This window comes from Notolepis coatsorum (genome assembly GCF_963971535.1).
Source record: "Notolepis coatsorum genome assembly, chromosome: 10".
In the NCBI taxonomy this organism is placed as follows: Eukaryota; Metazoa; Chordata; class Actinopteri; order Aulopiformes; family Paralepididae; genus Notolepis; species Notolepis coatsorum.
This window is the reverse complement of record NC_140174.1, coordinates 97,289,610-97,316,389: the sequence shown is the minus strand read 5'-3', so window position 1 is coordinate 97,316,389 and position 26,780 is coordinate 97,289,610. Positions and strand designations below refer to the sequence as shown.

Sequence of the window (26,780 nt, the reverse complement as noted above, 5' to 3'; positions counted from 1 at the left end):
ATCCAAGGTAATAAAAAAAGTCAACCAACGAACTAGATTATTGTACCGGATCTCCTCTCTGGTAAACAAGAATACCCTGAAGACTCTGGCAGGAGCACTCATTCAAGGGTACTACGACTATGCTTGCACCTCATGGTACCAAAGCACCTCAAAGGCGCTAAAAACATGATTACAAACATCACAAAACAAACTGCTCAGACTTCTACTTGACCTTACCCCTAGAACCCACCTCACCCCTGCCCACTTTGACAACCTATGGCTTAGAGTAGATGACAGAGTACAGCAACTTGCAATGGGCCTGGTCTACAAGATACACTATACCAGCGGTTCTCAACAGGGGTGCCGCGGCACCCTAGGGTGCCGCAGAGAGCTACCAGGGGTGCCTTGAAATAAAAATAAAAACGTTTTTTTTTTTTATATATTCTTTTTGGATTAGAGAAAATTATCACTAAAGTGCTATCTGTTGCAGCTGTACTGTTTTCCATGAAAATACCATATTTGGATAAGTTTAACCATTTCTCAAAATCTGAAAATCATTATGAAACTTGGTGTTAATAAATCACAGAAAAGGATCACCAAGTTACTCTGGATAAAAAAAACCTTTACAGACAACATTGCGACAAAGCTTCCTGACACATCTCCATCCAAACTCTTGGAAGAACTCATTGAAATCTCATCTGATACCACCTGGAGAGCTCGTTTCAGAGTGTGGTGCTGAGTACCAAGTATCTCATGATGCAGCAGTTAAGGTGTTGATACCATTCAGCACCACATATCTGTGTGAAGCTGGCTTTTCATCCATGACAGCTCTGAAAACAAAATATAGGGCCAAGTTGAGCCTTGAGGATGATGCCGTGTTGCCTTGTCAAAGATCTCCCCGCATATTGACCGTATTATTAGCCAGCAGCAGCAGACCTCGCATTGAGCTAGAAATGTCCACTGAGTGAACGAGTGCTTATTTTCTGTATTTATTTATATTTTTTGAGAAATGGTAACTTGGTGATCCTTTTCTGTATTTAAAAAAAATACATGATTTTCTGTTTTTGAGAAATGGTCAAACTTATCCGAATATGCTATTTTTATGGAGAACAGTGCAGCTGCAACAGATAGCACTTTAGTGATAATTCTCTGTAATTTTATTTAAAGAAATATGCTATTTGATTTACTACTACAAGCAGTGTAATGAAGCCATTTAGACCTGAAATAATGCATTATATAGCCTGCATATACACACAAATGTGTTTCCTGGTTTCTTAAATAAACGTTATTTTGAAAGCAAGCACTTTTGTCATCATTGTAGCAAAAAAGACAGGACCGGAAAAGTCTTTATCGTATGTAGGGGTGCCCTGGAATATTTTATTGAACACAGGGGTGCCCTGGCAGCAGAAAGGTTGAGAACCCCGCACTATACGACTAAGGTACCCATGTACATGTCAAAATACTTCCCAAAGGTCAGTGAATACCACGACCACAACACCAGAGGAAGCTCAACAAATCATGTTAAACCCAGATTCGGCTCAAACAAGGGACTAAACACATTTCGCAATTATGCCACATCAATGTGGAACGCCCTACCCAAAGCTGTAAAGGAATGTGAATCCCTACCCACATTCAAAACCGCTCTTAAAGAGCACCTACGGGAGGCTGCAATTCGAAACTGGCCACCGTAAATGTCCAAACCCCCTCACCCCCACCCACTCCTAATAGACAGTCTCCTCCCCACCGCATGTATATATTCTCTCCCCACCACATGTATATTTCTCTCCCACCCACCCACCCCCCCCCTCCTAATGTACAGTCTCCTCCCCACCGTATGTATATATTCTCTCCCCACCGTATGTATATTTCTCTCCCACCCACCCACCCCCTCCTAATGTACAGTCCCCTCCCCATCATATGTATATACTCTGTCAGGATCTATGGGTAACAGTACTGTATATTTTCATATCGTATATATGTCACAAATGTAACAGTACTAAATACCTGTATGGCATGTATGTCCCTATGCCATAAATGTCATGTATGTTGTGTATGTCATAAATGTCACTATGAATTGAAAATGGGGGACCCTGATGTAAACAAGACAAACGTCTTTCTCTGGTCTGCATCCCCTTAACCCATTCTCTGCCACCACTTTGATCATCCTAAACCATTCTCTGCCAGTACTATAAGTCTATGGAGATGTTCACCTTCTTTGCAGGGCTATAACTTTTTAAATTGTATTGCTAAATTGACATTACTATGGCCCATTCAACATAGATTAGCTATCGTTCAGGATGTAGGAACGTTTTACTTTTTCATTCACACATTCATACGAAAATACCGTCTAGAGTATAAATATGTTTTTATCGTTTTCTGCAGTATTTTCTAGAACGTGAGATATAGACATAAATGCATATATTAGATTATCAAATGCCGTTTGATACCGATCAACGTTATATTAAAAATTTCAACTGTACATGGTCCTAAGCGTTGACTGATCATCCGCGGGTGAACGGAGGGGGGGGGGGGGGGTCGTTTATAATTCCGTGACCGACGTTAAATGATTTATGTAGTATGGGTGATATATAGTTCAGAGCAGTTTGTATAGAAAATTATAAAGAAAAACGCTGAAACTCACGGCAGCTTCCTCGTAGCGATGGGCGATGAGAGTGGAGCAAACATATCCCAGTTATGTGATGTGGATCGATGCAATCCAGTTCCGGTTTGTATAATACTAATATACGCCCAAATCATGTGGATTATTGAGTTATGGCAACGGATCGATATCCACGGTGTGTGTCTTGAGTCCAGGGACGATAAACGAGTGCCCGGACGGAATAGTGAGACGCACCGGGAACCCAAGAGATCGACTTCCGGTTGCAACTCGCCGATCAGCCACCAGGTGGCAGTATTGAAGCGTTGCAGAGTTGTGATGGCTCCCGCAGCATATGACAAGGCTCTGTGGGTGAAATATGAATTCCATGACGAAAATATGAAATATGAACTTGAAACACGCTGTACAGCGATATTGGCAGACAACGCATGGCGGGCAATAACACTGAACAGCGATTTTGGCGGAGAATGGGTTAACAATTGTGTGTCATAATTTTCCAGATACATATGAACTTTGTGAAACAGTTCTTGTTTGTGAATCTGACAGTTGCTGTGTTGCTGTTGCCCATCTGTTCTCTGCCAGGGATGTGTCCTTCTGTGGTGACCTGCTGTGTGTTGAACGTATCGTACACTCAGGTCGCTTTCACACAGGGGCTGTTTGGTCCGGACTTTCGGACCAGAATTCGATAGTCCGGTTTTTCGGGTCTGTGTGAATGCGCGTCGAACTCGGTTCGCGGACCAAACAGTCGAACTCTGGTCCGCCTGAAAACGTCGGTCTCGGTTCGGCTTCATCGAACCAAACGCGAACCAAATATAGGAAGTGATTATTATTACCACTGCTCGCAGCACTCACTGCGAAACAAGCACACTGCATCTAATCTCTCTATCTATCTATCTATATACGGTATCTGTGCATCTTGGGAAGAAGGAAGAAAAAACGCGGCTTATTATTATTACCGAGGCGCGCAGCTTATTATATTATTAATAAAACAGCTACTTGTGGGCACTCATAAAAACACTGTGGTCTACAAGTTGTTTAACGAGAGGATGGTGGTAATGTGCTTCAATAGAACAATGGATCAATGCCATGTCAAAACTCGGCTCCGCTGATCTGGAGGGCTCCGGTCCACACACAGACACACACACACATGCGCGCGCACACACGGGATCGCAGCCACACACACATTTCCACTGTCCAATAGACAAGCGCCCTTTTCGACCGCGTGACATTGTTCAGAAGGTCTCGGTCCGCTGACAGATTTCTATGTGAAAGCAGGCGAACCAAATGAAGAATGCAACAATGTTGCAACTTCACCCCCAGAACCGCACCGAGTCCACCAAAACTATATGTGAAAGCGACCTCAGTCGATGTTTTTGTGAGTCTGTCATGTGGCAGGACCAAACAGTAAGACCGTAAAAATTATAATAATAATAATAAATACATAACAATGTGGACAATGTGTGTTCAGACGCCTCTTGGTCCACAGGTCTTTGATGATGTCTGTCTTCTTGACGATGCAGTTGGAAACATTTACTCCTCCATCATTCAGAGGGGGCCTACAAGAGGTCGCCATCCACTCCCTGTGTACCTCGTCAAGGGTCACAGGGTTATTGGAAGTAGTGGGGTGGCCGTCCACGGGGACGCGGCAGATTCCCCTCCCGGAGCCTGTGCTGCTCTGCATCTGCCGCTGTGCTCACACTTGGCCTTCATCAGGCCCAGAGACATGGCGGCAGGGTGTTCTTGAATGTGCTGTGTTGGTCGGTCCCTCGCTCATCTCAAATCTTGCAAGCGATTTGACCACTGGCGGTCTGGGGAACTTTATATGGCCTTTATATGGCCTCCTACAGATATTCAGTCAAAGTACCTCGCAGAATCAGTTTGAATGAACGCAGATGTAAGAAATTGCCCACTGTGTGCACATATAATTGGAAGCAACCATGAATACACACACGTGATCAAAAGCCAAGAGTGGGAAGTAAGTACCGTAAGTAAGCATTGTACCTACCCATGTAATCTTTGTTCTTCTTGAGCGCCTTTTCAACCTCCTCTTCAGAGTGAAGGTCCACATATACATAACCTGAGACACATAGACACAAACATAATGGACTTTATACTCTGATTAAAAAATATCAAAATAAATCCAAACCAGCGCATGTTTACAGATCACTCACACACCTGTTCTGTCGCCTTTTTCATTCTTGCCAATCCTGATGGCTGCAGGCTTCAGGGGCATCATGAACTCTCGCACTTGTTTCTGTTCAGGTCACACGTATATACAGACAGGGGTCTTGAATGCTGATATAAAAACACACTCGTCATTTCAAAACGTATCTTGGTAGCACTTTATATTACAGATTAGAGGGAAATTACTCTGTAATAACCTAAAAATTACATAATTACTTGGTTGGTAGTGACAAGCAATTATTGATTACATATTTACAAATAATTAATTGAGCATAATTGGGTCCATTTTATGTTTTCAGAGGATGAACTTTATTATCTAAAATATGGTAAGTTAGAGTGTTGTGTTCACTCACACTCCCAAGCGATTTAGATTAATTTCACAACTGCAAATACATAGGCTGTCCAAAACAAATTCATATGGTTCTTCAGTGCAAGGCAAGGGTTCAAGTGTCATTACCAGAATAACTCCTGAATATTACCAGGTATGAGGTGGTTATTTCCACGTCATTACACAGTAATTACCCTGTTATTTGCGTACCATAATATGGAGGTGCTGTAATCCTTTTTCTCCCCATCAGCTCACTTCAGACTCACCTCTTTAACACTGAAAGGAGCTCCTCTGAGTTTCACTGTGAAGTCGGTGGTGGGTTCAGTCTTTGGACATGGAGAGAGAGGGGGGGGGGGGGGGGGGGGGGGGTATTAACCAGCCGAATTCAAGGAGCTGAAGTATTGTGCTAAAATGAAATTCAATATATTCTTACATCCTGTTTGCCAGCTTTGCTTGGTTTCTTCTCCGTGGAGGGGAGCGAGGACTTGGTCTTCTGAATGTTGTCTCTGTCTCCACTCTCATAGGCGCTGTCTGCCTGGTGCACAGGGACAACTTTGTCCTCTTTATCTTCATCATCGCCATCCTCCTCCTCTCCACTCTGTTCCATGGTATCGTCTGTCTGGGCCACTTTTGAGCGCAGGTATTCCATATCAGACAAGCCGGATTTCAGCGCCTCTTTAGCAGTACCTGAAGTTCAGAACAGGGTGTTTATAGTTTATGCATACACTGTACATGAGCACACAGACACACACTGTGGAGCTTCTATCCCCGGGCCATCAGGATGCTCAATGAATCTATGCAACACTAACCCTCACTTTAAACACTCACCTTTAAAATTCCCTTTAGACACTTTTTAACTACACCATATTTTATCTATTTATTACTAGAAGATTTGCACTACATCTCTACCTCATTTTTGCATTGTTTACCTTTTGTACTTTAGTTTGTATATTGTATATTTTGTATAGTGTTTGGTCTTTATTCTTTTAACTTTTTTTTACTGTATGAAGCACAATATCAGGGGGCTCATACAGAACCAAGCATTTCACTGTAATGTACATGTACCTTATATGTGACAAATAAAACAAAACTTGAACACACACAGTCACACACACATGCTAGCATCACAATAATATTCACAAATACATTTAAGTTGCATTACATTTACAGAAGCCTCTCTGCATGAACAAGGTGATTAAACAGACTATTCTAGAGGGCGACAGTGGTTTAGGGGGTAGAGCGGTCGTCTGGTAATCAGAAGGTTCCCGGTTCAATTCCGGCTCCTCCCGGGCAGCGTGTCGAAGTGTCCTTGAGCAAGACACTTACTGTAACCCCTAACTGCTCCTGATGAGCAGCCCAACCTTGCATGGTTGCCTTCGCTGTCGGGTGTGTGAATGTGTGAGTGAATGGGTGAATGTGAGGCATAAGTTGGATAAAAGCCCTATATAAATGCAGTCCATTTACCATTTACCATATTCAATCAGTTGACCAAATCAAATTAATATTATTTGAACAAAACCTTGGAGGTGGAGAGCAGCGCTACTTATTAGTGGCTACCGTCACGTACCCTGATCTTCACCATCCTCTTCCTCGTCGTCCGATTCGTCCGAGTCAAAGTTGAGGTAATCGTCAGACGCAGGTTTCTTCTTCACCGGAGTCTTTACCATTATGGGGACAGCCGCTAGTGCCGCAACGTCGTTGACCCAGGTAGGCACCTGACTGCGATTCTGATGTACTGACATGAACTCTTTAAAACCCTGTTCCTCCTCCAGCTGACAGACACACACACACACAAAACAAAAGAACGCACATCTATATTACACAGCACATAGTTATTATTTGTATTTTTTGCACAATCGAAGCGGGCATGGCCACCTTCATTTCACTATATGTCTTGTGTATGTATGTGATGAATAAACCTCTTGAAATCTTGAAACATACATCTACTGTATATCTTCAGTTAACCTCACAGTCACAGTGTTCTGATCTGCAAAAGAATGTCCTGGGCTGCTGCAGTGTAATGCTAAAACTTCTATTATTAACACTTTGACTGCCCAAGCTTAATTCCTTTTTACCCCCTTGAATGCCCAAGGCCACTTCAATGTTAACGTTAATATCGCCTAATATGTTTTAATTTATGGATATGTGTCTAATCTGCCCGTCGCATTATCAATGACCTATTTCCAGTCAACATTGTCGAAGCAGATTGTTTTTTTATCGGTTCATTTCCGTTTCATAGCATTTAGAAAACCTCTCGTTTTCACGGAGAAAAAAAAGGTTTCCATGATAATCGCCTTTTACTGGAATATTCTAGAACGTTGTCATTGTTCGGCCTATTTATGAATCGTTTTCAAATAAACGCTAGATTATCGATAGTATATGTGTACGCATGCACGCTCGTGGCGCGTGCTGAAAATCGCTTCTCCTATTTCCTGACGGCACGCACAGTCAAACAGCGATATCACATAATCACATAAAAGCTTATGTATCCGTGAAAACGGGTCTGATTATCCTTAGACTTGTAACATAGATTCCTTACCTGAGATCAGATGGTATCCAAATGGATTATTCCAATTCCTGATCGCCCTTCGAAAAAATCGCTCCTTTTAGTGATCCACTGTGTATACAGTAAAACACATATTCCCCGCGGCTCCGAGAGTCCAGCATGAAGCTGGTAGATGCCGGCTGCGTGAGTGAGAAGTCAAATGTGGAGTGCAGGTTTTTTTTTCTCATTCATTTTCATTGAGTTCAATCCAAAATGGTGAATTGCCACCTGGGAGACGATAGGGGACGCTTTTTTCACATCTGAGCGCCTGAGGTAGCTGAATTTCCAACGGTAGACTTGGTTGATGAAATATGATTTCAGATCGCAAAAAAATAAATAAAAAAGAGAAAATACGAGAATTCTCGTGAGTGGGCATTCAACCCGCGGGGGGTAAACCCGAGAAATCTCGGGCGTGGCATGCAAAGTGTTAAGGTTGAATTTAAAATAGAGACAGACTCTGCCTCTATGTCAAAAACATACTGACAACTTCAAGAGGATGTAATCAGAGCAGCATAACTGGACCCCATGCCACTATTACACAACCTTTAAAGGTCAATGGATCGAGCATTGAATGCTCCCAAGCACTGGAATACACAAACATCATGTAGAATGCATACGTTTACTTTAGATACTTAAGTACATTCAATAGAAAAAACGACTTTTACTTAACTAGAATTTGAACTGATGACTTTTACTTTTTTTTAGGGCATGCCCATATTTTTAAGGGCATTTCGTGCTTCATTGATAGAACAGTCAGAGAGAGACATCGGGAGGAGAGATGGGGGAGGACATGCAACACATGTCCTGGGCCGGTTTCGAACCCAGGACGTTGCGATTACGCAGGATGCGCCCCGGACGACTTTGACTTTTACCAGAGTACTAATTTTTGTTTCTTAGTTAGCTTATTATAATATTCAGTCTATTAAGTGTGGGGAATGATTTTGGCAATGTTTTTCATAGCAGCAAACGTATATACTGTATATATATTTAAAGTAAAAAATAACTGGAATGTGTTTTTCTCCACAGGAATGTGTAACGTCCCTGGAGCAAGCTAAATATACATAAAGAGTAGACCTTTGTTGTTGACAAATATTGTATCCTGTCGTGGGTAAAAGATTGACTTACTTTGTCCAGAGCACTTAAGATGTCCTTCTTCTGCTTCTTGTCCTGAGAATGGAGCCAAGACAACATCTTTCATTCCAGTATAGAATAGAATAGAATAGAAATCCTCTAATAATCCTGAGGGAAATTCGGCACTACAGATCGCTCACATTGAACAACAATAAACATTTAGGTAGTCAATAGGACTAACTTTTTTTTTTTTTTTGGTTATCATTCCATTTGGGCTGTGGGGGGTGCTTAATGTCTGAAGGAGTCGACTGAAGGCTTCTTGTCCTCTGCAAAAGCATGCAATTGGTCCACTGATGGATACATCTTGATATTTGTCTAGTCTAGTGTGTTCATTAGATGGGTGAAATCCGCTTTCAGTGCCTGTTTTCATAGGCAGTTAGCCTCTGGTATGCGTGCCATTAGCGTTAGCCTTAGTTCTAGGCCTTTTATTATATATTATTAATTTTATTAATTATTATATTCGACTAAGAGGTTGGCCAGTCGACTACGGCTCCTTTCGACCGATTAGTCGACTAATCGATTAATAGGGGTCAGCCCTAGTATGTATATACATTCTAAAATCTTAAATATACAACTATCCAGCCAAAAATATACAGAAATATACAGTAAAATGTACAGTAATAAGTGTGAAAATGTAAAGTGAAAAGTGTCCAGGAAGATTGTGAGAAGTGTACAATTTTTGTAAGTGTCCAGGAAGATTTCGCCAGGCTGTATGGTCACCCTGTGCTCAGTGATGCAGTGAGGCACAGTGATGCAATATAGAGTCTAATGGCTGTCGGAATGAAGGACTTCCTGTGCCGTTCAGTGTTACATCTAGGGAGTCTTAGTCGAACACTGAACGTGCTCCTTCTTTCAACCAAGTCTGTGTGTAGTGGGTGGGAGGGGTTGTCCATTATGGCGTGGAGCTTAGCAAGGCTCCTCCTCTCTGCCACCACCACTAGAGTCCAGCTCCACCCCTACCACGTTACTGTGATGTGTGACGGTGTGAGACATTTAAAGTTTCTCCCCACAGGGAATGTGTAATGTCCCTGTGGAGTAAGATAAATATACATAAACTGATGTTGTTGCAGACTTTGATTGACTCACTTTGTCACCCGACGCTTCTTTTTTCTGCTTCTTTTCCTGAGAATTGGCAGCATAGAAAACATCTTTCATTAAAAAATGCCATGTTGTGAGACATTACTTTGAGTACCACATTACTTGTAGTACCACAACACATCAAGTCCACATAACATAGTACTAACTCACGTGACACACAAAGTAAAACGGAGCAGCTACATAGTGAGTTAGCAACACAGCTATTCAAAGATAAGATTTACAAAGACAATGTGCTGTAACGGATATCACTCCAATAACCAGGGGTTCAGTCGTAATATCAGAAGTGCCTGTACTCTGCGTGCACGTGCACATACATGTTCCCTCGCGTGCGCACAGAACAGATGATTATTATGCATAAATAGTAGGAAACATGTTTGTATAGGAAATTACTAGTTTTAGTTTAGTTTTTGTAAATATTGCCTTGAAATAGAGAAGCTGAAAAAGGTAGCAGGATGTAGCATTCAATATATAAAGAAATTATATTGTCAACAGATATGGTTGAAAAACAAACAATGTTTTAAATGTAATTGTAGATACAATATTGTAGTTACAATTTATTTAATTGAATTAACTTAAACTAGAAAAGTAAATACAAACTAAATTAACAATGTAACTTACAGTTTATAGAAGGACAGTTTCCTTCTGAAGCACAACTTAATGCCTCATCCTTCCAGTCGGGACCATTTGTCACATAGTGAGAGCTCCACAGCTCAAGCAAACCCCCACAGGGCTTGTATTTTGGTTTTGCACTTCTCGTTCTTTGTTATGCTATTGGTATCCTATTATTATGCAAAGACTAGGTGATAGATAAGTGCCGGTACTTGGCGCTTGGCGCGACGAGTCGAGTGAAAGTTGTGAACGCATTTTTGTGTGCACACGCGTGCACATCCGTGCGCTTACTTCTGCTCAGAAAAGTGCTGGGACGGCGTGGTACCGCGTGGGACCACCACTGCACCACTGCCAATAACGCCTTATTTGTCTAAAGACAAATCGAACAATCTATTCATTCTATAATCCAACATTTTGGGAAGTACACATTTGCAGCAGCTAATATATTGTTGTAGCCATATTGCTTATTATTTAAATGTTTTCTTTTTGACCATCATGTGTTGATATTTAAATTTAAACGTATTCTATATTCTATATTGTGTATGTATTTGTAATGAAACAGAGTCATTTTGTTTGTTTGGGGTGATTGCTCCCCCTGTTGATGTGGAAATGGTGGGCCTAATGGCTGATTGATGATGGTTATCAGGTGGTGGTTGTCGGGTGTTGAAGTGGATGTCTGCCGGGAGCAGGGGCAGTTATGATTTGGAAGGGACAGGGAATCATATAGTTTTTCGACCACACCACACACACACATCACACACCACAAGCACGTTAATATTCGCAGTTTGGTTTGTAGTATTATGTTCATTCGCTTTCGTTTTGGAGTTGTGCATCCTATGTTTGGAGAATCGATGAGATCGCAATTAAACAACATCTGAACTTGATACGACTCAACTGAATTAATTGTTTGCTGGAAAAGGTGCGTCTGAAAGTTTTTACCCGTTCTGATCGCGGCTGATGACGTTTGGGATTTGCCGATACAAAAGTCGAAAAACTCTGATGACTTACTGGCGCAACAGTATTGTTTTTATGAATGAACTGGACGCGAGCCTCACGAGTCCGCACTGCCAACGCTGCCAGCGGTGAGTAAACACTCCAACATTGTGTGAATGAATCGCTAACAGTGTGAAACATGTCTGAGAAGCAGAAGCCTGAGGGTGCGAGTAGGGCGGAGGATGAATACGCACAGGATGAACAATATGCAGCTGAAAGAGAGCTTTTCAGGCTGGTCGGCTCTCGCCGTGGCAAATTATGTGCCCTAACGAGAAAGAGTAACGAAATTAAATCATTAATGGATCATGTCTGTACTAAAAAAAATAAAGAAAATGTCGAGCAGGATTTGAAGACATTTAACACCCTGCTGGAACAATTTATGGAATTACATGTGTCTGTGCAATCATTACTTTTGTCTCATGATGAACAAGAGGCAGATAATCTTGATTGGTATGAGCCAAAACTACTGCGCTTCAGACAATTTCTAAATAGCGCGGATAAGTGGCTGAATGATGATGCGTCAGATACACCTGACCATGTTGTGTCTAAACAACAGCCACCTGACGAGGAGGATGAACAGCCACTTGACGAGGAAGCTGAACAAGCACTCAATGTTGATGATGTGGATGAAAAGGTTATGATCACAGTAAAATCGACATTAAAAGGGAGCTCCCGTAGCTCACCGCATATCTCGGCGCTATTTCTGCGTCGGGGAAAACCGTGCTTGTCACGGATCTGGGGGACACGAGTTCGATTCCCGGACCCGCCGTCATTTCTCAGAATGTCTTCCCCTGCTCTACATCCCATTTTCAACCTGTTTCTGTCGGTCATGCTTGACCAGAAAAAGCGATAAACGCTAAAAAATTAAGTTTAAAAAAAATAAAATAAAAAATCGACATTAAAGGAGAATGTGATTGAGGATGATGAGGTTGGAATTTGAAAGTGAATTAGCAGCAGCTGACGCGAGGATTCAAGTGCTGGCGGAGGGCAGCGTCACATCTTCCACAAGGAGGAGAAAACAACGCGATCTGACGTTCGCAGAGTCCATGCCCACAGTGTACAACCCAATCACGCCAAATCCAATGCGCGCACGTCACTGTCTCAGCATCAAAGTCATGCACACTCAAGTTCAATCAATGTGCGCACAGCGCAACTGTCTCCACAAACGAGACAGAATGCTAATTTAAATTCGAATGCAAATGATCAATCTCTGGTCAGTGTTATGAAGAAACAACAAGACATACCGGTAACTGAAATCATGGTCAAAAAATTACAGCTGTCTCTTCTTCCACCTAAAGAAATACCACTTTTTAATGGTGACCCACTCCAATACAGGTCATTTATTAAAGCTTTTGAACATGGCATTGAAGCAAAAACTGACAATAAAGACAGGCTCTATTACCTAGAGCAGTTTACAACTGGTCAGCCAAGACAACTGGTTCGTAGCTTTTTAAATATGGATCCTGCAAAAGGCTATGAACAGGCCAAGGAACAACTGGAATGGAACTTTGGTAATGAGATGAAGGTTACCACATTTACACATATGTAAATAAAGCACTGAACTGGAATTCTATAAGAGCAGAGGATGGAGATGCATTAAGAGCCTATGCACTATTTTTAAGAGGCTGCTGCAACACAATGCAGGATGTCCAGCATTTGGATGAGCTGGATAATGCATCCAACCTCAGAATAATTGTCTCTAAATTGCCATTCAAGCTCCGTGACAAATGGAGGTCAACTGTGTGTGATCATCAGGAAAGGCAAAAACAAAGAGTGAAGTTTAAAAACTTGGTGGAGTTTGTGGAGAAGCAGGCTAGGATTGTATTGGAACCCATCTTTGGTGACATCATTTACTTAACCACAAACAGCAGAGGTGGCTCCAGAACAAAGCCTGCAGACACAAAACAAAGGCCCAATCCGACCAGCAGAGGAAGCAGTTTCGCCACCACAGTAACTTCCATGCCTAAAGATTTTCAAAGACAGGACTCAAGCACATCAACTGCTTTTCAAAGACAGGACTCAAGCACATCAACTGCTTTTCAAAAGCCTTGTATGTATTGCAAAGGAGATCATACCATGGAGACATGCAACAAGATGAAACGCATACCTAACAAGGAGATAATTGAATTTCTCAAAGTCGGACATTTGTGCTTTGGATGTTTGTCAAAAGGACACATGAGTAAGGACTGCTGCAAGCGTATGACCTGTCCAGTGTGTCAACAAAGGCATCCAGGCATTTTGCACTTTGAAATTGAAAATAAGAGTGCTCAAACAGAGGGGTCTCCCAAGGGAACATATGCAGAGTAATCTGTGAGCAGTGCTTTGGTTTCTCTGGAACCACGTCAACCTATTGGGGCCGGTAGCAAAGAGTGCACGCTTGCTGTCGTTCCTGTTCAGGTGAAGCTTTCTAGAGGAAGCCAGATTGTGCAGACCTATGCTTTTTTAGATCCAGGCAGCTCTGCTACATTCTGCACTGAAGAATGTGCAGAATGTGCGCTGTGCGCACATTGATTGAACTTGAGTGTGCATGACTTTGATGCTGAGACAGTGACGCGCGCGCATTGGATTTGGCGTGATTGGGTTGTACACTGTGGGCATGGACTCTGCGAACGTCAGATCGCGTTGTTTCCTCCTCCTTGTGGAAGATGTGACGCTGCCCTCCGTCAGCACTTGAATCCTCGCGTCAGCTGCTGCTAATTCACTTTCAAATTCCAACCTCTCTCGTCTTATCTTGAGCTTGGCTTCTTCCATATCTATTTCATGCTTTAGGCTCAGAACTGAAATTTAGCTTTCAGCGCTGCGCGTTCGGCTGTCGCTTTCACCAGAGCGCTGGAAGTGGTTGAGCAGCGCTGTTTGAACTTGCGCCGTTCTGAGACACATGGCCGTCCGTATGTGGGTGCAAATAGAATCTCTATTTCAAACTTGGAGATTTTGGTCAAGCAGTACAACATCGCATCCACCTCTGCAATGATAGACATTACCACCTCAAGCTGCCTTTTCGCAAGGAAGACGTTAGCATGCCTAACAATCGACAGGTGGCGGAGGAGCCGGCCGCGCACCTCCTGAGAAAGTTCAGGAAGAATGACACGTTCTGTCAAGAATACAAAGGCTTTATGAACAATGTAATTTCAAAAGGATACGCTGAAGTGGTACCCAACAAGCAGCTGGAGTCACAGTAGCCAAATTCAGTTGAAGAGCCGGAAAAGGTCGCTGATGATGACCCCGAAGTGAGAAACCACACCGCTGTTTACAACTCTGAAAAGAGAAACTGCATCGATGTTTACAGCACAGTGGTGGAGGGAGAGAAGAATCCCACAAGCAAGTTTATCGACCACTTCTCCAAGTGGACTAGCCTCAAGAGAGCTGTGGCATGGATTGTGAAGTTTAAAAAACTGCTTCAATGCTTGTGCCAGGAAAAAACAAGAGCACAAAAGGCACTTTGTGCACAAGTGGATCACAGCAACAAAACACAAACACTGCTGGAGGACCACATGGAAACGTTTAAAGACAAGCTGACCCATCAAAATCTTTCTGTGGATGACAAGGCCCAAGCAGAGGAAGCCATTGTGCGTTTCGAACAGGAGCACAGTTTCCATGAAGAAATTACTGCTTTAAGAAAGGGTTCCACAGTAAAGAAGAGCAGCTGTATTTACAGACTCGACCCTGTCCTGGTGAATGGAGTCGTGAGGATGGGAGGCAGGCTGAGCAGATCAGCATTGCCAGAAGAGGTGAAACATCCTGTAATCCTACCCAAAAGTGGACATGTGCCTAAACTGATACTCAATGACATCCATGAGTTGACCGGCCATGGCGGTAGAGACCACATGCTCTCCAGGCTTCGGCGGCATTACTGGATACTGCGAGCCAACTCCTCAGCAAGGACAGTCATAAGGCAATGTCATGTCTGCCGATGTCAGCATGGGAAAGTAGGAGAGCAGATGATGGCTGACCTTCCCAACGATCGCATCACACCAGGTCTGTTCAGCAAAGATGACGTTTATGCCCGAAGACGATGGAGGCACGTGCAGTATATTGCAGACCTCTTCTGGAGAAGGTGGACTAAGGAGTATCTGCCAATGATGCAGGAGCGTCAAAAATGGAAATGCAAAAGGAGGAACTTCGACCCTGGAGACAGTCCTCATCGTGGACAGCCAAGCTCCTCGCAACTATTGGCCGATGGGCCGAAACATCAAAACGATGCCAGACTCCAAAGGTTTCATCCGCCGAGTTCTCCTGAAGTATGGCAATGATGACGGGCCAGTGGTGAACACTGAGCTCCAACAGGTGTCACTGTTCTTGAACAGCTGGCTCCCCACTAACTGACAATCACATTAAATAATGCTAACACATTTATACATATAATCTTTGCTGACATATCTTATGGCATTCGCTAACTTGCACACACACCCATCCCCTCCAAATGATGGACTATACAGCAGCGTGTGCACAACGGACTATGCAGCACATAGACAATACTGCAGGGCTATTCAACTGGCGGCCCACGGGCCAGATCCGGCCCGCGGGATGATTCTGACCGGCCCGCCAAAGATTACATGATAATAAAAAAAAGTAAAAAAAATTAAATTTTTTTTTTTTTTTTTTTTTTTTTTTTTTATGTCAACGTTAATACGCACAATTGAGCCAAAAGTCACTCAATTAATGACAGATTTCATTGATAAATTGAGGGAAAACTTTGCAAGTCGATTTGATGAATTTGACATGTCCAGAGAATTGATGCATTTTGTGAGCAACCCATTTGCCAATGTAGCTGCTATTTCCACAAAAGGACAAGAGTTCCTTGCATCACTTCACATTGATGAAGGTCTCCTGCAACTTGAAATAATTGACATGCAAGCATCATCTGCTCTGAAGCAGGCACTTGAGAATGAATCCACCACAACATTTTGGATAAAGTGTATTCATGTCAAGACATTCCCCAAAATAAAAACGCTGGCAATATCTGTGCTAACAATGTTTGGCTCAACATACACCTGTGAATCCAGTTTCTCTCACATGAATGCCATTAAAACAAGCAACCGTGCCTCCTTGACAAATTAGCATTTGCATCACTGTTTGCGGGTAGCCCTCACTTCCTATGAACCCTCTTTCTCTGCCATTGCCCAGTCAAAGAAGTGCAATCGCTCTCATTAGATGTGTGTATGTAGGCTAGGCCTGTCTGCCCCCCACCCCCCTGATGTTTGAGAGTTAAGAGTGGACAATAAGTGCTAATAAGATGCTGTGATTTGCTGTTGTTGCACAGACATGAAGCACTTTTTCATAAGCTCAGCTGCACTATAAATGTGTTTTTTTGTTCAAGTGTTGATGTTAGAATGTTCAGATGCACATCATGCACTTATTTGTTTTTTATTTTATTTTTATATTGAAATGTTGAAGAGGAGATGTTGCAGTTGTTGCACAGTCATAAATGAAGCACTTTTTGCAGGAGATGTTGCAGATGTGGCACATAAATGAAGCACTTTTTTTGAAAAGTATACTACTTTTGCAATGTAGTTAAATAAAAGTTGTGAAAATGTGGTTGCGTGTTGTGTCAAGTGTACATATATTCATAGCACGGGGAGGCGCCGTGGCAGTCCGGCCCCTGGCCCCTTGGGTTTCTGACAATGTGGCCCCCTGAACAATTTAGTTGAATAGCCCTGCAATACTGCATGTCCTGTTCGCCTTGTCAGTTTGGACAGTAAACTCATGATAAGAAAAAAATTATAAAAAAAAATTTATAAAAAGAAAGAAAATGTGTTTGTCATAGTATCAATTGAAATGTATTGAACTAATGATTTGTCTATGAATTATGAGTAAAAACCTTAGTTATTACATGATTATTATATAGGCTCCATTTTGTTTATAGGTAATTGTTTTCCGGGTTAACAATTAGGGTTATTGCTTAAATAATTGCTTATTATTTAAATGTTTTCTTTTTGACCATCATGTGTTGATATTTAGATTTAAACTTATTCTATATTCTATATTGTGTATGTATTTGTAATGAAACAGAGTCATTTTGGTTGTTTGGGGTGATTGCTCCCCCTGTTGATGTGGAAATGGTGGGCCTAATGGCTGATTTATGATGGTTATTATCTTCTGGCCGCCTCAGACCTACTCCTATCCAAGCTCCGGGAGGGTCATCAAAGAGAAGCCGCCTATTCTCAGTCCTTGCCCCACAATGGTGGAATGAACTACCCACCCCAGTTAGGACAGCCGAATCCCGTCCAATCTTTCGCCGTGGACTAAAGACGCACTTCTTCAACCATTATCTGAAATAATAATAATAAAAAAAAAAAAAAGTCTAACCCTACCTAACCTTACTGTCATGCACTTGTCCTAATAAACTAACCTACACTGTAACACGCAACACTTTGATGAAGCCGATGTTTGTTGATCTGTCTAAAGCTTTTGATTCTGTGGATCATGCATTGCTACTGCAAAGGCTTGGCTGCATAGGTCTTGGTAAAATGGCTTTGAGCTGGTTTAAAAACTATCTATCTGAAAGAACTCAGTGTGTTTCAGTAGAAGATTATACCTCAGCTGCTCTTACTGTAAACAAAGGTGTTCCACAAGGTTCTATTTTGGCCCCCGTCTTATTTTCCATCTTTATAAATGAACTAGGAAATGGGATAAACCCAGCACGTTTTCATTTATACGCAGATGATACAGTTGTTTACACAGTGGCTTCCTCTTTAACTCAGGCCATAGAGCTTCTACAGGATGCTTTTAATACACTACAACACTCCTTGCTAAGGCTAAGACTGGTCCTTAATGCAAAAAAGACCAAGTACATGACCTTCTCTCGCTCTCGAGCTAATACAGCTGTCCCTCCGATTCTGACACTGGAAGGGACATGCCTTGACAAAGTAGCATCCTATAAATATCTGGGCATATGGATTGATGAAAAGATGGCCTTTGATGTTCATATTGGGAACCTACTGAGAAAACTTAGACCTAAACTGGGCTTTTTCTTCCGGTTAAAGAAATGTTTCCCGTCTGAAGCCAGGAAGAGAATTGTGCAGAGTTCCTTTCTGCCTGTATTAGACTATGGCGATGTAATATATATGCATGCTCCTTCCTCCCTGCTTAAAAAGCTGGATTCTGCGTACCATACTGCCATAGGTTTTGTAACAGGTGCAGGCTCTCGCACCCACCACTGCACTTTGTATCAGTCATTAGGATGGTCCTCTCTGTACCAAAGAAGACAATCACACATGTTGATTTTTATCCTTAAGTCATTGCTAGGTAAGCTGCCCTTATATATCTCCAGACTTCTGTCCTTTTATACTTGCTTTTTTAATACCAGACGAGCAGCAAATGGGATGCTTTTAAATGTTCCTTTGATGCAGTCAGAGCTTGGTAAAGCTGCATTCTCCCACTATGCTCCCTTTTTATGGAATACGTTGCAAGTAAAACTTTGTCTACACAGGCACTTCCTACTGTGCATGCTTTTAAAGGTATGCTACGATTGGCCCTTTATGAAACATGTAACTGTTTTACCTGATGCTATTGTTGATGTGATTATGCTCCTTGCCACTGCACAAATGACCTTCTGTATTTATATTTGAATTATATGTTTTTTGTTTAATGCCCTGTTTTATGTTGAAACTTGTTGTGTGCCGTGTTGGTCAGGACTCCCTGGAAGAAGAGATCTTGTATCTCAATGGGACATTCCTGGATAAATAAAGGATAAATAAAAATAAATTAAAATAAATAAAAATAAAATAAAATGAATATTGTTACTCAGCTGATATAGTTGTACCCTTCCTGATGACCTGTCGTACAGAACTTGTAAGTCGCTTTGGATAAAAGCGTAAGCTAAATGACTAAATCCAATCCAATCCAATCCAACTTTATTTATAAAGCGCTTTAACAGCCACAGGGGCACAAAGTGCTGTACAGGGGGAGCATATTAAAAACTATTAGCAGCACTAAAAATAGATAAAAAAAACAAGAGTACCAAAACAGAGAAAAAAAATACATTAGGTAAATATAGGCAGCAATACAAATTTAAATAGATCAGAGTACTTAAAAAAGATATTTAAAAGCAAAGGACACAGTAACAAAACGATACAACAACAACACAGTAAGACAATAAGATCATAAAATCAACAAGCTACATGGTGTCGAAAGCCAGAGAGAAAAGGTGGGTCTTAAGGAGGCCTTTGAAACGGGGCAGTGATGAGGCGGATGAGGTGTATAGACCTGCAACAGCTCAGAGAGGTAGGGTGGAGCAAGGTTATGAAGAGCTTTAAAAGCAAATAAAATAATTTTAAAATGAATCCTAAAGTGCACTGGGAGCCAGTGGAGTGAAAAAAAAATCGGTGAGATGTGGTCATATTTACGAGTGCCAGTTAAAAGACGAGCAGCGGCGTTCTGCACCATCTGAAGGCGAGCCACTGAGGATCCACTCACCCCTATATAAAGTGCATTGCAGTAATCCAGCCTGGTAGTCACAAATGCATGGATTACTGCTTCAAAATGCTGGGCGTGTAGGATGGGCTTAATTTTGGCCAGCTGCCTCAACTGGAAAAAACTCGTTTTAACCACGGCCTTGATCTGGCTGTCAAATTTAAGGTCTGGGTCGATCTTTACACCTAGGTTATTTACTATTGGTTTGACATGTTGTGCCAGCGAACCCAGATCTAGCAGTGAGGTCACAGAGGGGCCACCAAAAACCATGACCTCCGTCTTTTTGTCATTAAAAATTAAAAAATTCAATGCCATCCAGGATTTAATGTCATCGAGGCATTTGGTCAGTGGGTCTATGGAAAAAGAGCCAGACTTTTTTAGTGACATATAGATCTGGCTGTCATCAGCGTAGCAGTGAAAAGGAATGCCGTGCTTTCTGAGGATAGAACCAAGGGGCAATAAATAAATAGAGAACAGGACGGCGCCAAGTATCGAGCCCTGGGGTACACCGTACAATAGGGGGGCAGTAGAGGACACGGAGTCCTCGAGCTTGACACAAAAGGATCGATCTGCCAGGTAGGACATGAACCATTCAAGGGCTATGCCTCTGATGCCCACCCACTGTTCAAGGCGGGCAATTAAAATGTCATGGTCCACTGTGTCAAATGCGGCCGACAAGTCTAAAAGGACCAGGACAACACAGTCACTGGAATCAGTAGCTAAAAAGATGTAATTAAAAACTCTTAAAAGTGCCGACTCAGTGCTAGGGATGGGAATCGAAAACCGGTTCCCGTTGGGAACTGGTTCCTAATTGGCCGATGCCTGGAACCGTGTGCCTCCCGTGACTTTCGATTCCCTTATCGCTGCCAGGTTTTCAAAACAACGTTAGCGTTAGCATGTAGCCATGGCAGACTTATTTGATTCCTTAAGGGCTCGAAATTGCCTGGATTTTGGTAATATGCTCCCGAAATGCTCCCGCTGTTTGGCTACTTCTATGTGCAGTGAAAACTACTTGAATGCTTTAGAACTTAGTCATTGATTTAGGTCAGGGTGAGCTAAAATTAGCCACGGAGCTAACGCTATTTAACGTGAGCTAACGCTATTTAATCAAGCTCACAAAGAGAGATAAACAGCTGACAGCGGATAGTACAGGTACAAATACAATAAAGCAGCAGGTGGGGGCTGTTGTGTAAACCTTGTACTCTTTAGTTCACATATAATAAGAGCCGCAGTGTTTGTTTATAAGTCTACACTGTAAGCCATGGTGGTGCAACATACAAATGTGTCCGTGTAGCAACACAAGCCAATACCAGGGGCCCGGGGAGGGAGCTCTGTGTGTGTGTGTGTGTGTTAGTTTAAGAATAAAAAGATAAATACATTTTAAGAGAATCTCAAATACATTATTTTATTTAAGTGTAGGCTATAGTTAATGTTTTATTTTTTACAGTTTTTGTATTTTTCTGACATGGGGGCTCAACAATAAATGACAATCAGAAATGTCAAGTTGCATGTTGTTATTCTAACCAGCTTAGACCCCTACGCTCTGCATCTTCTGGCCGCCTCAGACCTACTCCTATCCAAGCTCCGGGAGGGTCATCAAAGAGAAGTCGCCTATTCTCAGTCCTTGCCCCACAATGGTGGAATGAACTACCCACCCCAGTTAGGACAGCCGAATCACGTCCAATCTTTCGCCGTCGACTAAAGACGCACTTCTTCAACCATTATCTGAATAAAAAAATATATATCTAACCCTAACTAACCGTACTGTCATGCACTTGTCCTAATAAACTAACCTACACTGTAGCACTCAACACTTTGATGAACATTGTTGCTCAGCTGATAGAGTTGTGCCCTTCCTGATGGCTTGTCGTACAGAACTTGTAAGTCGCTTTGGATAAAAGCGTCAGCTAAATGACTAAATGTAAATGTAGTTCTGTTGTATTTCCAATTTATTTATGTAAATTATAAATCGATCAGGTATCGATAAGGGTATCGATAAAGAATCGAATCGATAAGCAGAATCGATAATGGAATCGTATCGATAAAATCCTATCAATTCCCATCCCTACTCAGTGCTGTGCAGGGATTTAAAACCAGATTGGAAAACCTCGAGAATATTGTGCTCGTTTAAAAAATTCATTAGCTGAGTATAGACAATTTTCTCAAGGATCTTTGATAAGAATGGCAGTTTAGAGATGGGCCTAAAATTTGACATGGCTGCAGGATCAAGCCCAGGCTTCGTGATCAGGGGCTGCACAACCGCATGTTTAAAAATGTTTAAATGTAAATGTTATCAGGTGGTGGTTGTCGGGTGTTGAAGTGGATGTCTGCCGGGAGCAGGGGCAGTTATGATTTGGAAGGGACGAGGAATCATATAGTTTTTTGACCACACCACACACACACATCACACACAACATCTGAACTTGATACGACTCAACTGAATTAATTGTTTGCTGGAAAAGGTACGTCTGAAAGTTTTTACCTGTTCTGATCGCGGCTGATGACGTTTGGGATTTGCCGATACATATATATAAGCTAATATAATATATTAAATACAAAGTTACTGGTCTCTGGCTTTACCTTCTTGCTTTCTTTGGCATCTGGCTCAGAGGATTTGGCTGGTGTGCTCTGGGTGTGTTTGCTCCAGGGCTTTGCCTTAGTGGGGTCACCGAAAGACTTGCACATCTCCACCTGGAAAGAAAGACGACACACACATGGTTCAAGACCCAAGTAACAAATTGTATTAAGTGTGAAACTGACCTAACCACAAGCCACGAAACCAGTAAGGTTTGGTTCGTCTTACCGCTACTCTCGACGTATCCACGAAGCTCTTGTCGAAATGTTTCAACGCTTTGTCCGCGTCCTCCTCGCTTTTGAAACCCACGAAGCCAAACTTGCGGAACTTGCCATCCTTCGTGAACTTCAGCGTGGAATCTGTCAGAGTCCCAAATGCAGCGAACATTCCCCGGAATCTCTCCTCCTTCATCTGCAGGTACAGCGGGATCACACATCACTACAGGACCACCACAGTAGCCGTTCTCAAAGTGGGATCCTTTGGGGGGGTTCCAGGATGGTCCCCAGTAACACTGATCTCTCCACACACAAGCACACACACACATCCTCACTTACTCTCTCACACACCCCACACACAATACACTACAAAAAGGTAACTTTAAAAACAGATCTGTATATTTGTATATTATTGTATATATTACTCATTGCCTTTATTCTTAACACTATGGCCGCCAAGGACGCCTTACCTCGTCATTCCCCGCCATGCTAATTCTGCCAATGACGCCGTAACACGTCATTGAGATCAATATTTCAAAAATCTGTGATCGCAATCATATTTCTCCCGCGGAGACTTGAGATCTACTGTTGATCCCCTCTCAACTCTCCAACGGTTTAAGAGCGCCATCTGGTGGCCGATCGGCGGATCGCCCAAACCGGAAACCGGAAACGGAAACTGGTGCTCATCCAAAATCGGTCCGACCACTCACTATAGGTCCCGGGACTCGGGACTTCGACACAATGGATAGCGATCCGTTACCAATAACTCGATAAACAACATGATTTGGACGTATATCAACATCCCATAATAGGAATATTTTTGCTCCACGCTCATCGCCCAACGGCCCGAGGAGACTGGGGTAAGATTCAGCGTTTTTTTTTACCGTGTTCGATACAAACTGCTCCAATGATCATATCACCCACACTAGATGAATCATCTAACGTTGGCCACGGAATTATAAACGACCCCCCCCCCCATCCGGTCAACATCAGATGATAAGTAGTAACTTCTAGAAGCACGTCCATTTGAAATTTTTTATCTTGCGCCGATCGCTATCAAACTGTATTTGATCATCAATATAATGCATTTAGGGCTATAAATCACGTTCTGCAGAATGCTGCAGAAAACGATAAAAACATATTTATACTTTAGACCGTATTTTAGTATGAATATGTGAATGAAAAAGTATAACGTTGCTACATCCTGAACGATAGATAATTGGCGTTGAATGGGCCATAGTAATGTCAATTTAGCAATACAATTTAAAAAGTTATAGCCCTGCAAAGGGGAACTTCTCCATAGACAAATAGAGCTGGCAGAGGATGGTATAATGATGTACATAAGCCTGGCAAAGAAAGTGTTAAGCTTAGCATTGTATTTTATTCTTGTTATTACTTTTTTAATCATGTCTACTCTATTTTATTGTCTATTCAATTTTATTATTTGTATTTTTGCACAATCGAGGCGGGCAAGGCCACCTACATTTCACTGCATGTCTTGTGTATGTATGTGACAAATGAAACTGTTGAATCTTGAATCTTGAAAATTGAAATGTATCTAATAGTTTATTATCACTATTATTTAATTCACTATAAGTAAGCATAATAACATATAATGACTGTACTGATCACCGGTTAAGGTTTTCCTCTCAGCCAATGTTATCTCCCCACCTGCATTATAGACAGAACTCTGAACTAGAACATATAGCCTAGAACTCTGGACTAGGCCTAAATCATATCTACTGACTAAAATATTCAGTGGCATAATATACATCAATTTGGGTGATTAAAAGGTCGAATATACCTGCATATAACCCCACATATACTTGCTTGTACACCTGCACATAACATTAGCTCTGTATGATAGCATGTACTATAATGCTGTATATACCAAATACCTATCCGTCTGAATCTGTACTTACCTGCACATAGTCCCTTACTATATATATATCTGTACATATCCTACTCTTACTAGTTACACTTCTGGCCAGTGGTAGTCATACTGTCTCCATTTATATAATAGTACACTCTGTCTGTACATACATCTGATTAGCACTACACTCAGTAGTACTAACTTGTATATTTTGTACCCAGTTTAATCACCTGTACATTGATTGATTGATTGATTGAAAAGTTTATTAACAGATTGCAGAATGGGTACAGTACAGTACAGCTCAATATACAATTGTTAAGGGGATGCAGACCAGAGAAAGACTTTCGTCTTTACATCAGGGTCCCCCATTTTCAATTCATAAACATATATGACACACACGACATACAGATAGACAGTACTGCTACATCTATACATTTATGACATACCAGATTTGCAAGTACAGTACTGTTTGTGATACAAAAAGTGTCCAGAAAAGAGTGTATATTTGACGTAGAAACTGTACATTGGAGGAGGTTGGGTAAGTGGGGTGGGGTTGGGTGGGGGGACTGTACATTGGGGGTGGGGGGGTGGGGGGGTAGGGGAGTCAGGGGACACTCACACTGTACACTGTACATTGGAATACTGACAAAGCCATACTTGGTAATTTACTGTACAACTGGGTTAGGACATTTGTAGGGGCCAGTTTCGAATTGCAGTCTCCCGTAGGTGTTCTTTGAGAGTGTTTTTGAAAGTGGGTAGTGATTCACATTCCTTTACAGCTTTGGGTAGAGCGTTCCACATTGATGTGGCATAATTGCGAAACGTGTTTAGTCCCTTGTTTGAGCCGAATCTGGGTTTAACATGATTTGTGGAACTCCCTCTGGTGTTGTGATCATGGTATTCACTGACCTTTGGGAAGTATTTTGACATGTACATGGGTACCTTGGTCGTGTAGTGTATCTTGTATACCAGGCCCATTGCAAGTTGCTGTACTCTGTCGTCTACTCTAAGCCATCCTAGGTTGTCAAAGTGGGCAGGGGTGAGGTGGGTTCTAGGAGTCAGGTCAAGCAGTAGTGTGACTAGTTTGTTTTGAGATGTTTGTAATTTGGTTTTTAGTGTCTTTGAGGTGCTTTGGTACCATGAGGTGCAAGCATAGTCGTAGTACCCTTGAATGAGTGCTCCTGCCAGAGTCTTCAGGGTATTCTTGTTTACCAGAGAGGAGATCCGGTACAAGAATCGAGTTCGTTGGTTGACTTTTTTTATTACATTGGATGCCATTTAGTCACAGGAAAGATTAGCCTCTAGGATGGAACCCAGGTAGGTAATTTCATCTTTCCTTGTGACAATATTGTCACCCACTGTAACTGAGAAGCCGTCGGTCTTGCCGAGTTTATTTGAACCGAAGAGAATGGACTCTGTTTTGCCCATGTGTAATGATAGTTTGTTATCGGCGATCCATATGCAGATTTTGCCTAGTTCCGAGCTGAGGGTTTTTTCAACCTGTAACTTGTATATTGCTGATGCACTTTACTGTTACATTTGCACTCTGGTTGGATGCCGAACTTATTTTCGTTGTACTGTACTTGTGCTGTATAATGACAATACATTTGAATCTAACTTAATCTAATTGAGAACCACCAGCCATTTACTAGACTGTTAACTACAAGCACACAGGAGCGTAGCTTTCACGGGATCTTTAGACTTCATAGCTTAATACTTACCCCGTTGGGGAGATTTTTAACAATTAGTCTTGACATGGTTAGCACTGGCAGCGGTAAATTCACACAATAGACACAAGTTTGGATTTTAGCGAATGTCAACAAACAAGCATGTAATATTCTCTATGTCGCCATTTTGGGGAGGGGCCTAATCAATCCGGGTATCTGACTTGAAACTGGAAGACTAGAGTAATCACACTCAGAACCCTGGTCTAAAGTAAAGTAGAACCCAGATGTACCCGTCCCTGTGATTCAGAAATATTTCAACAATTTGAAGTAATTATATTTATATCTACTGCATAATATAGAAATCCACCCTTTGGAGTGGAGTGATCATCAGGGTTTTCAACATGTTATTTGGGGTTTTCAAGATGTTATTCTGTTTCCTGGTATTAACCTAGAATAAGAAGTTCCACCTCACCCCTGCCCACTTTGACAACCTAGGATGGCTTAGAGTAGACGACAGAGTACAGCAACTTGCAATGGGCCTGGTCTACAAGATA

General features: G+C 42.0%; 1 protein-coding gene across 1 annotated transcript in view; it reads right to left on the bottom strand.

Annotated features, from left to right (window-relative positions):
* The window catches only part of rbm19 (RNA binding motif protein 19), an 88,502-nt gene extending 62,107 nt beyond the window's left edge, over window positions 1-26,395 (bottom strand). Inside the window, exons 1-10 of the mRNA XM_084322628.1 lie at window positions 26,281-26,395; window positions 22,700-22,882; window positions 22,477-22,587; window positions 9,871-9,906; window positions 8,779-8,820; window positions 6,676-6,880; window positions 5,542-5,795; window positions 5,375-5,434; window positions 4,772-4,850; window positions 4,602-4,673 (exon numbers count right to left, since the gene is read on the bottom strand). Coding sequence (XP_084178754.1) covers window positions 4,602-4,673; window positions 4,772-4,850; window positions 5,375-5,434; window positions 5,542-5,795; window positions 6,676-6,880; window positions 8,779-8,820; window positions 9,871-9,906; window positions 22,477-22,587; window positions 22,700-22,882; window positions 26,281-26,316 — 1,078 coding nt within the window. The 5' untranslated portion in view covers window positions 26,317-26,395. The remainder of the gene's footprint in view (window positions 1-4,601; window positions 4,674-4,771; window positions 4,851-5,374; window positions 5,435-5,541; window positions 5,796-6,675; window positions 6,881-8,778; window positions 8,821-9,870; window positions 9,907-22,476; window positions 22,588-22,699; window positions 22,883-26,280) is intronic.
* Between the last annotated feature and the right edge of the window lie 385 nt (window positions 26,396-26,780).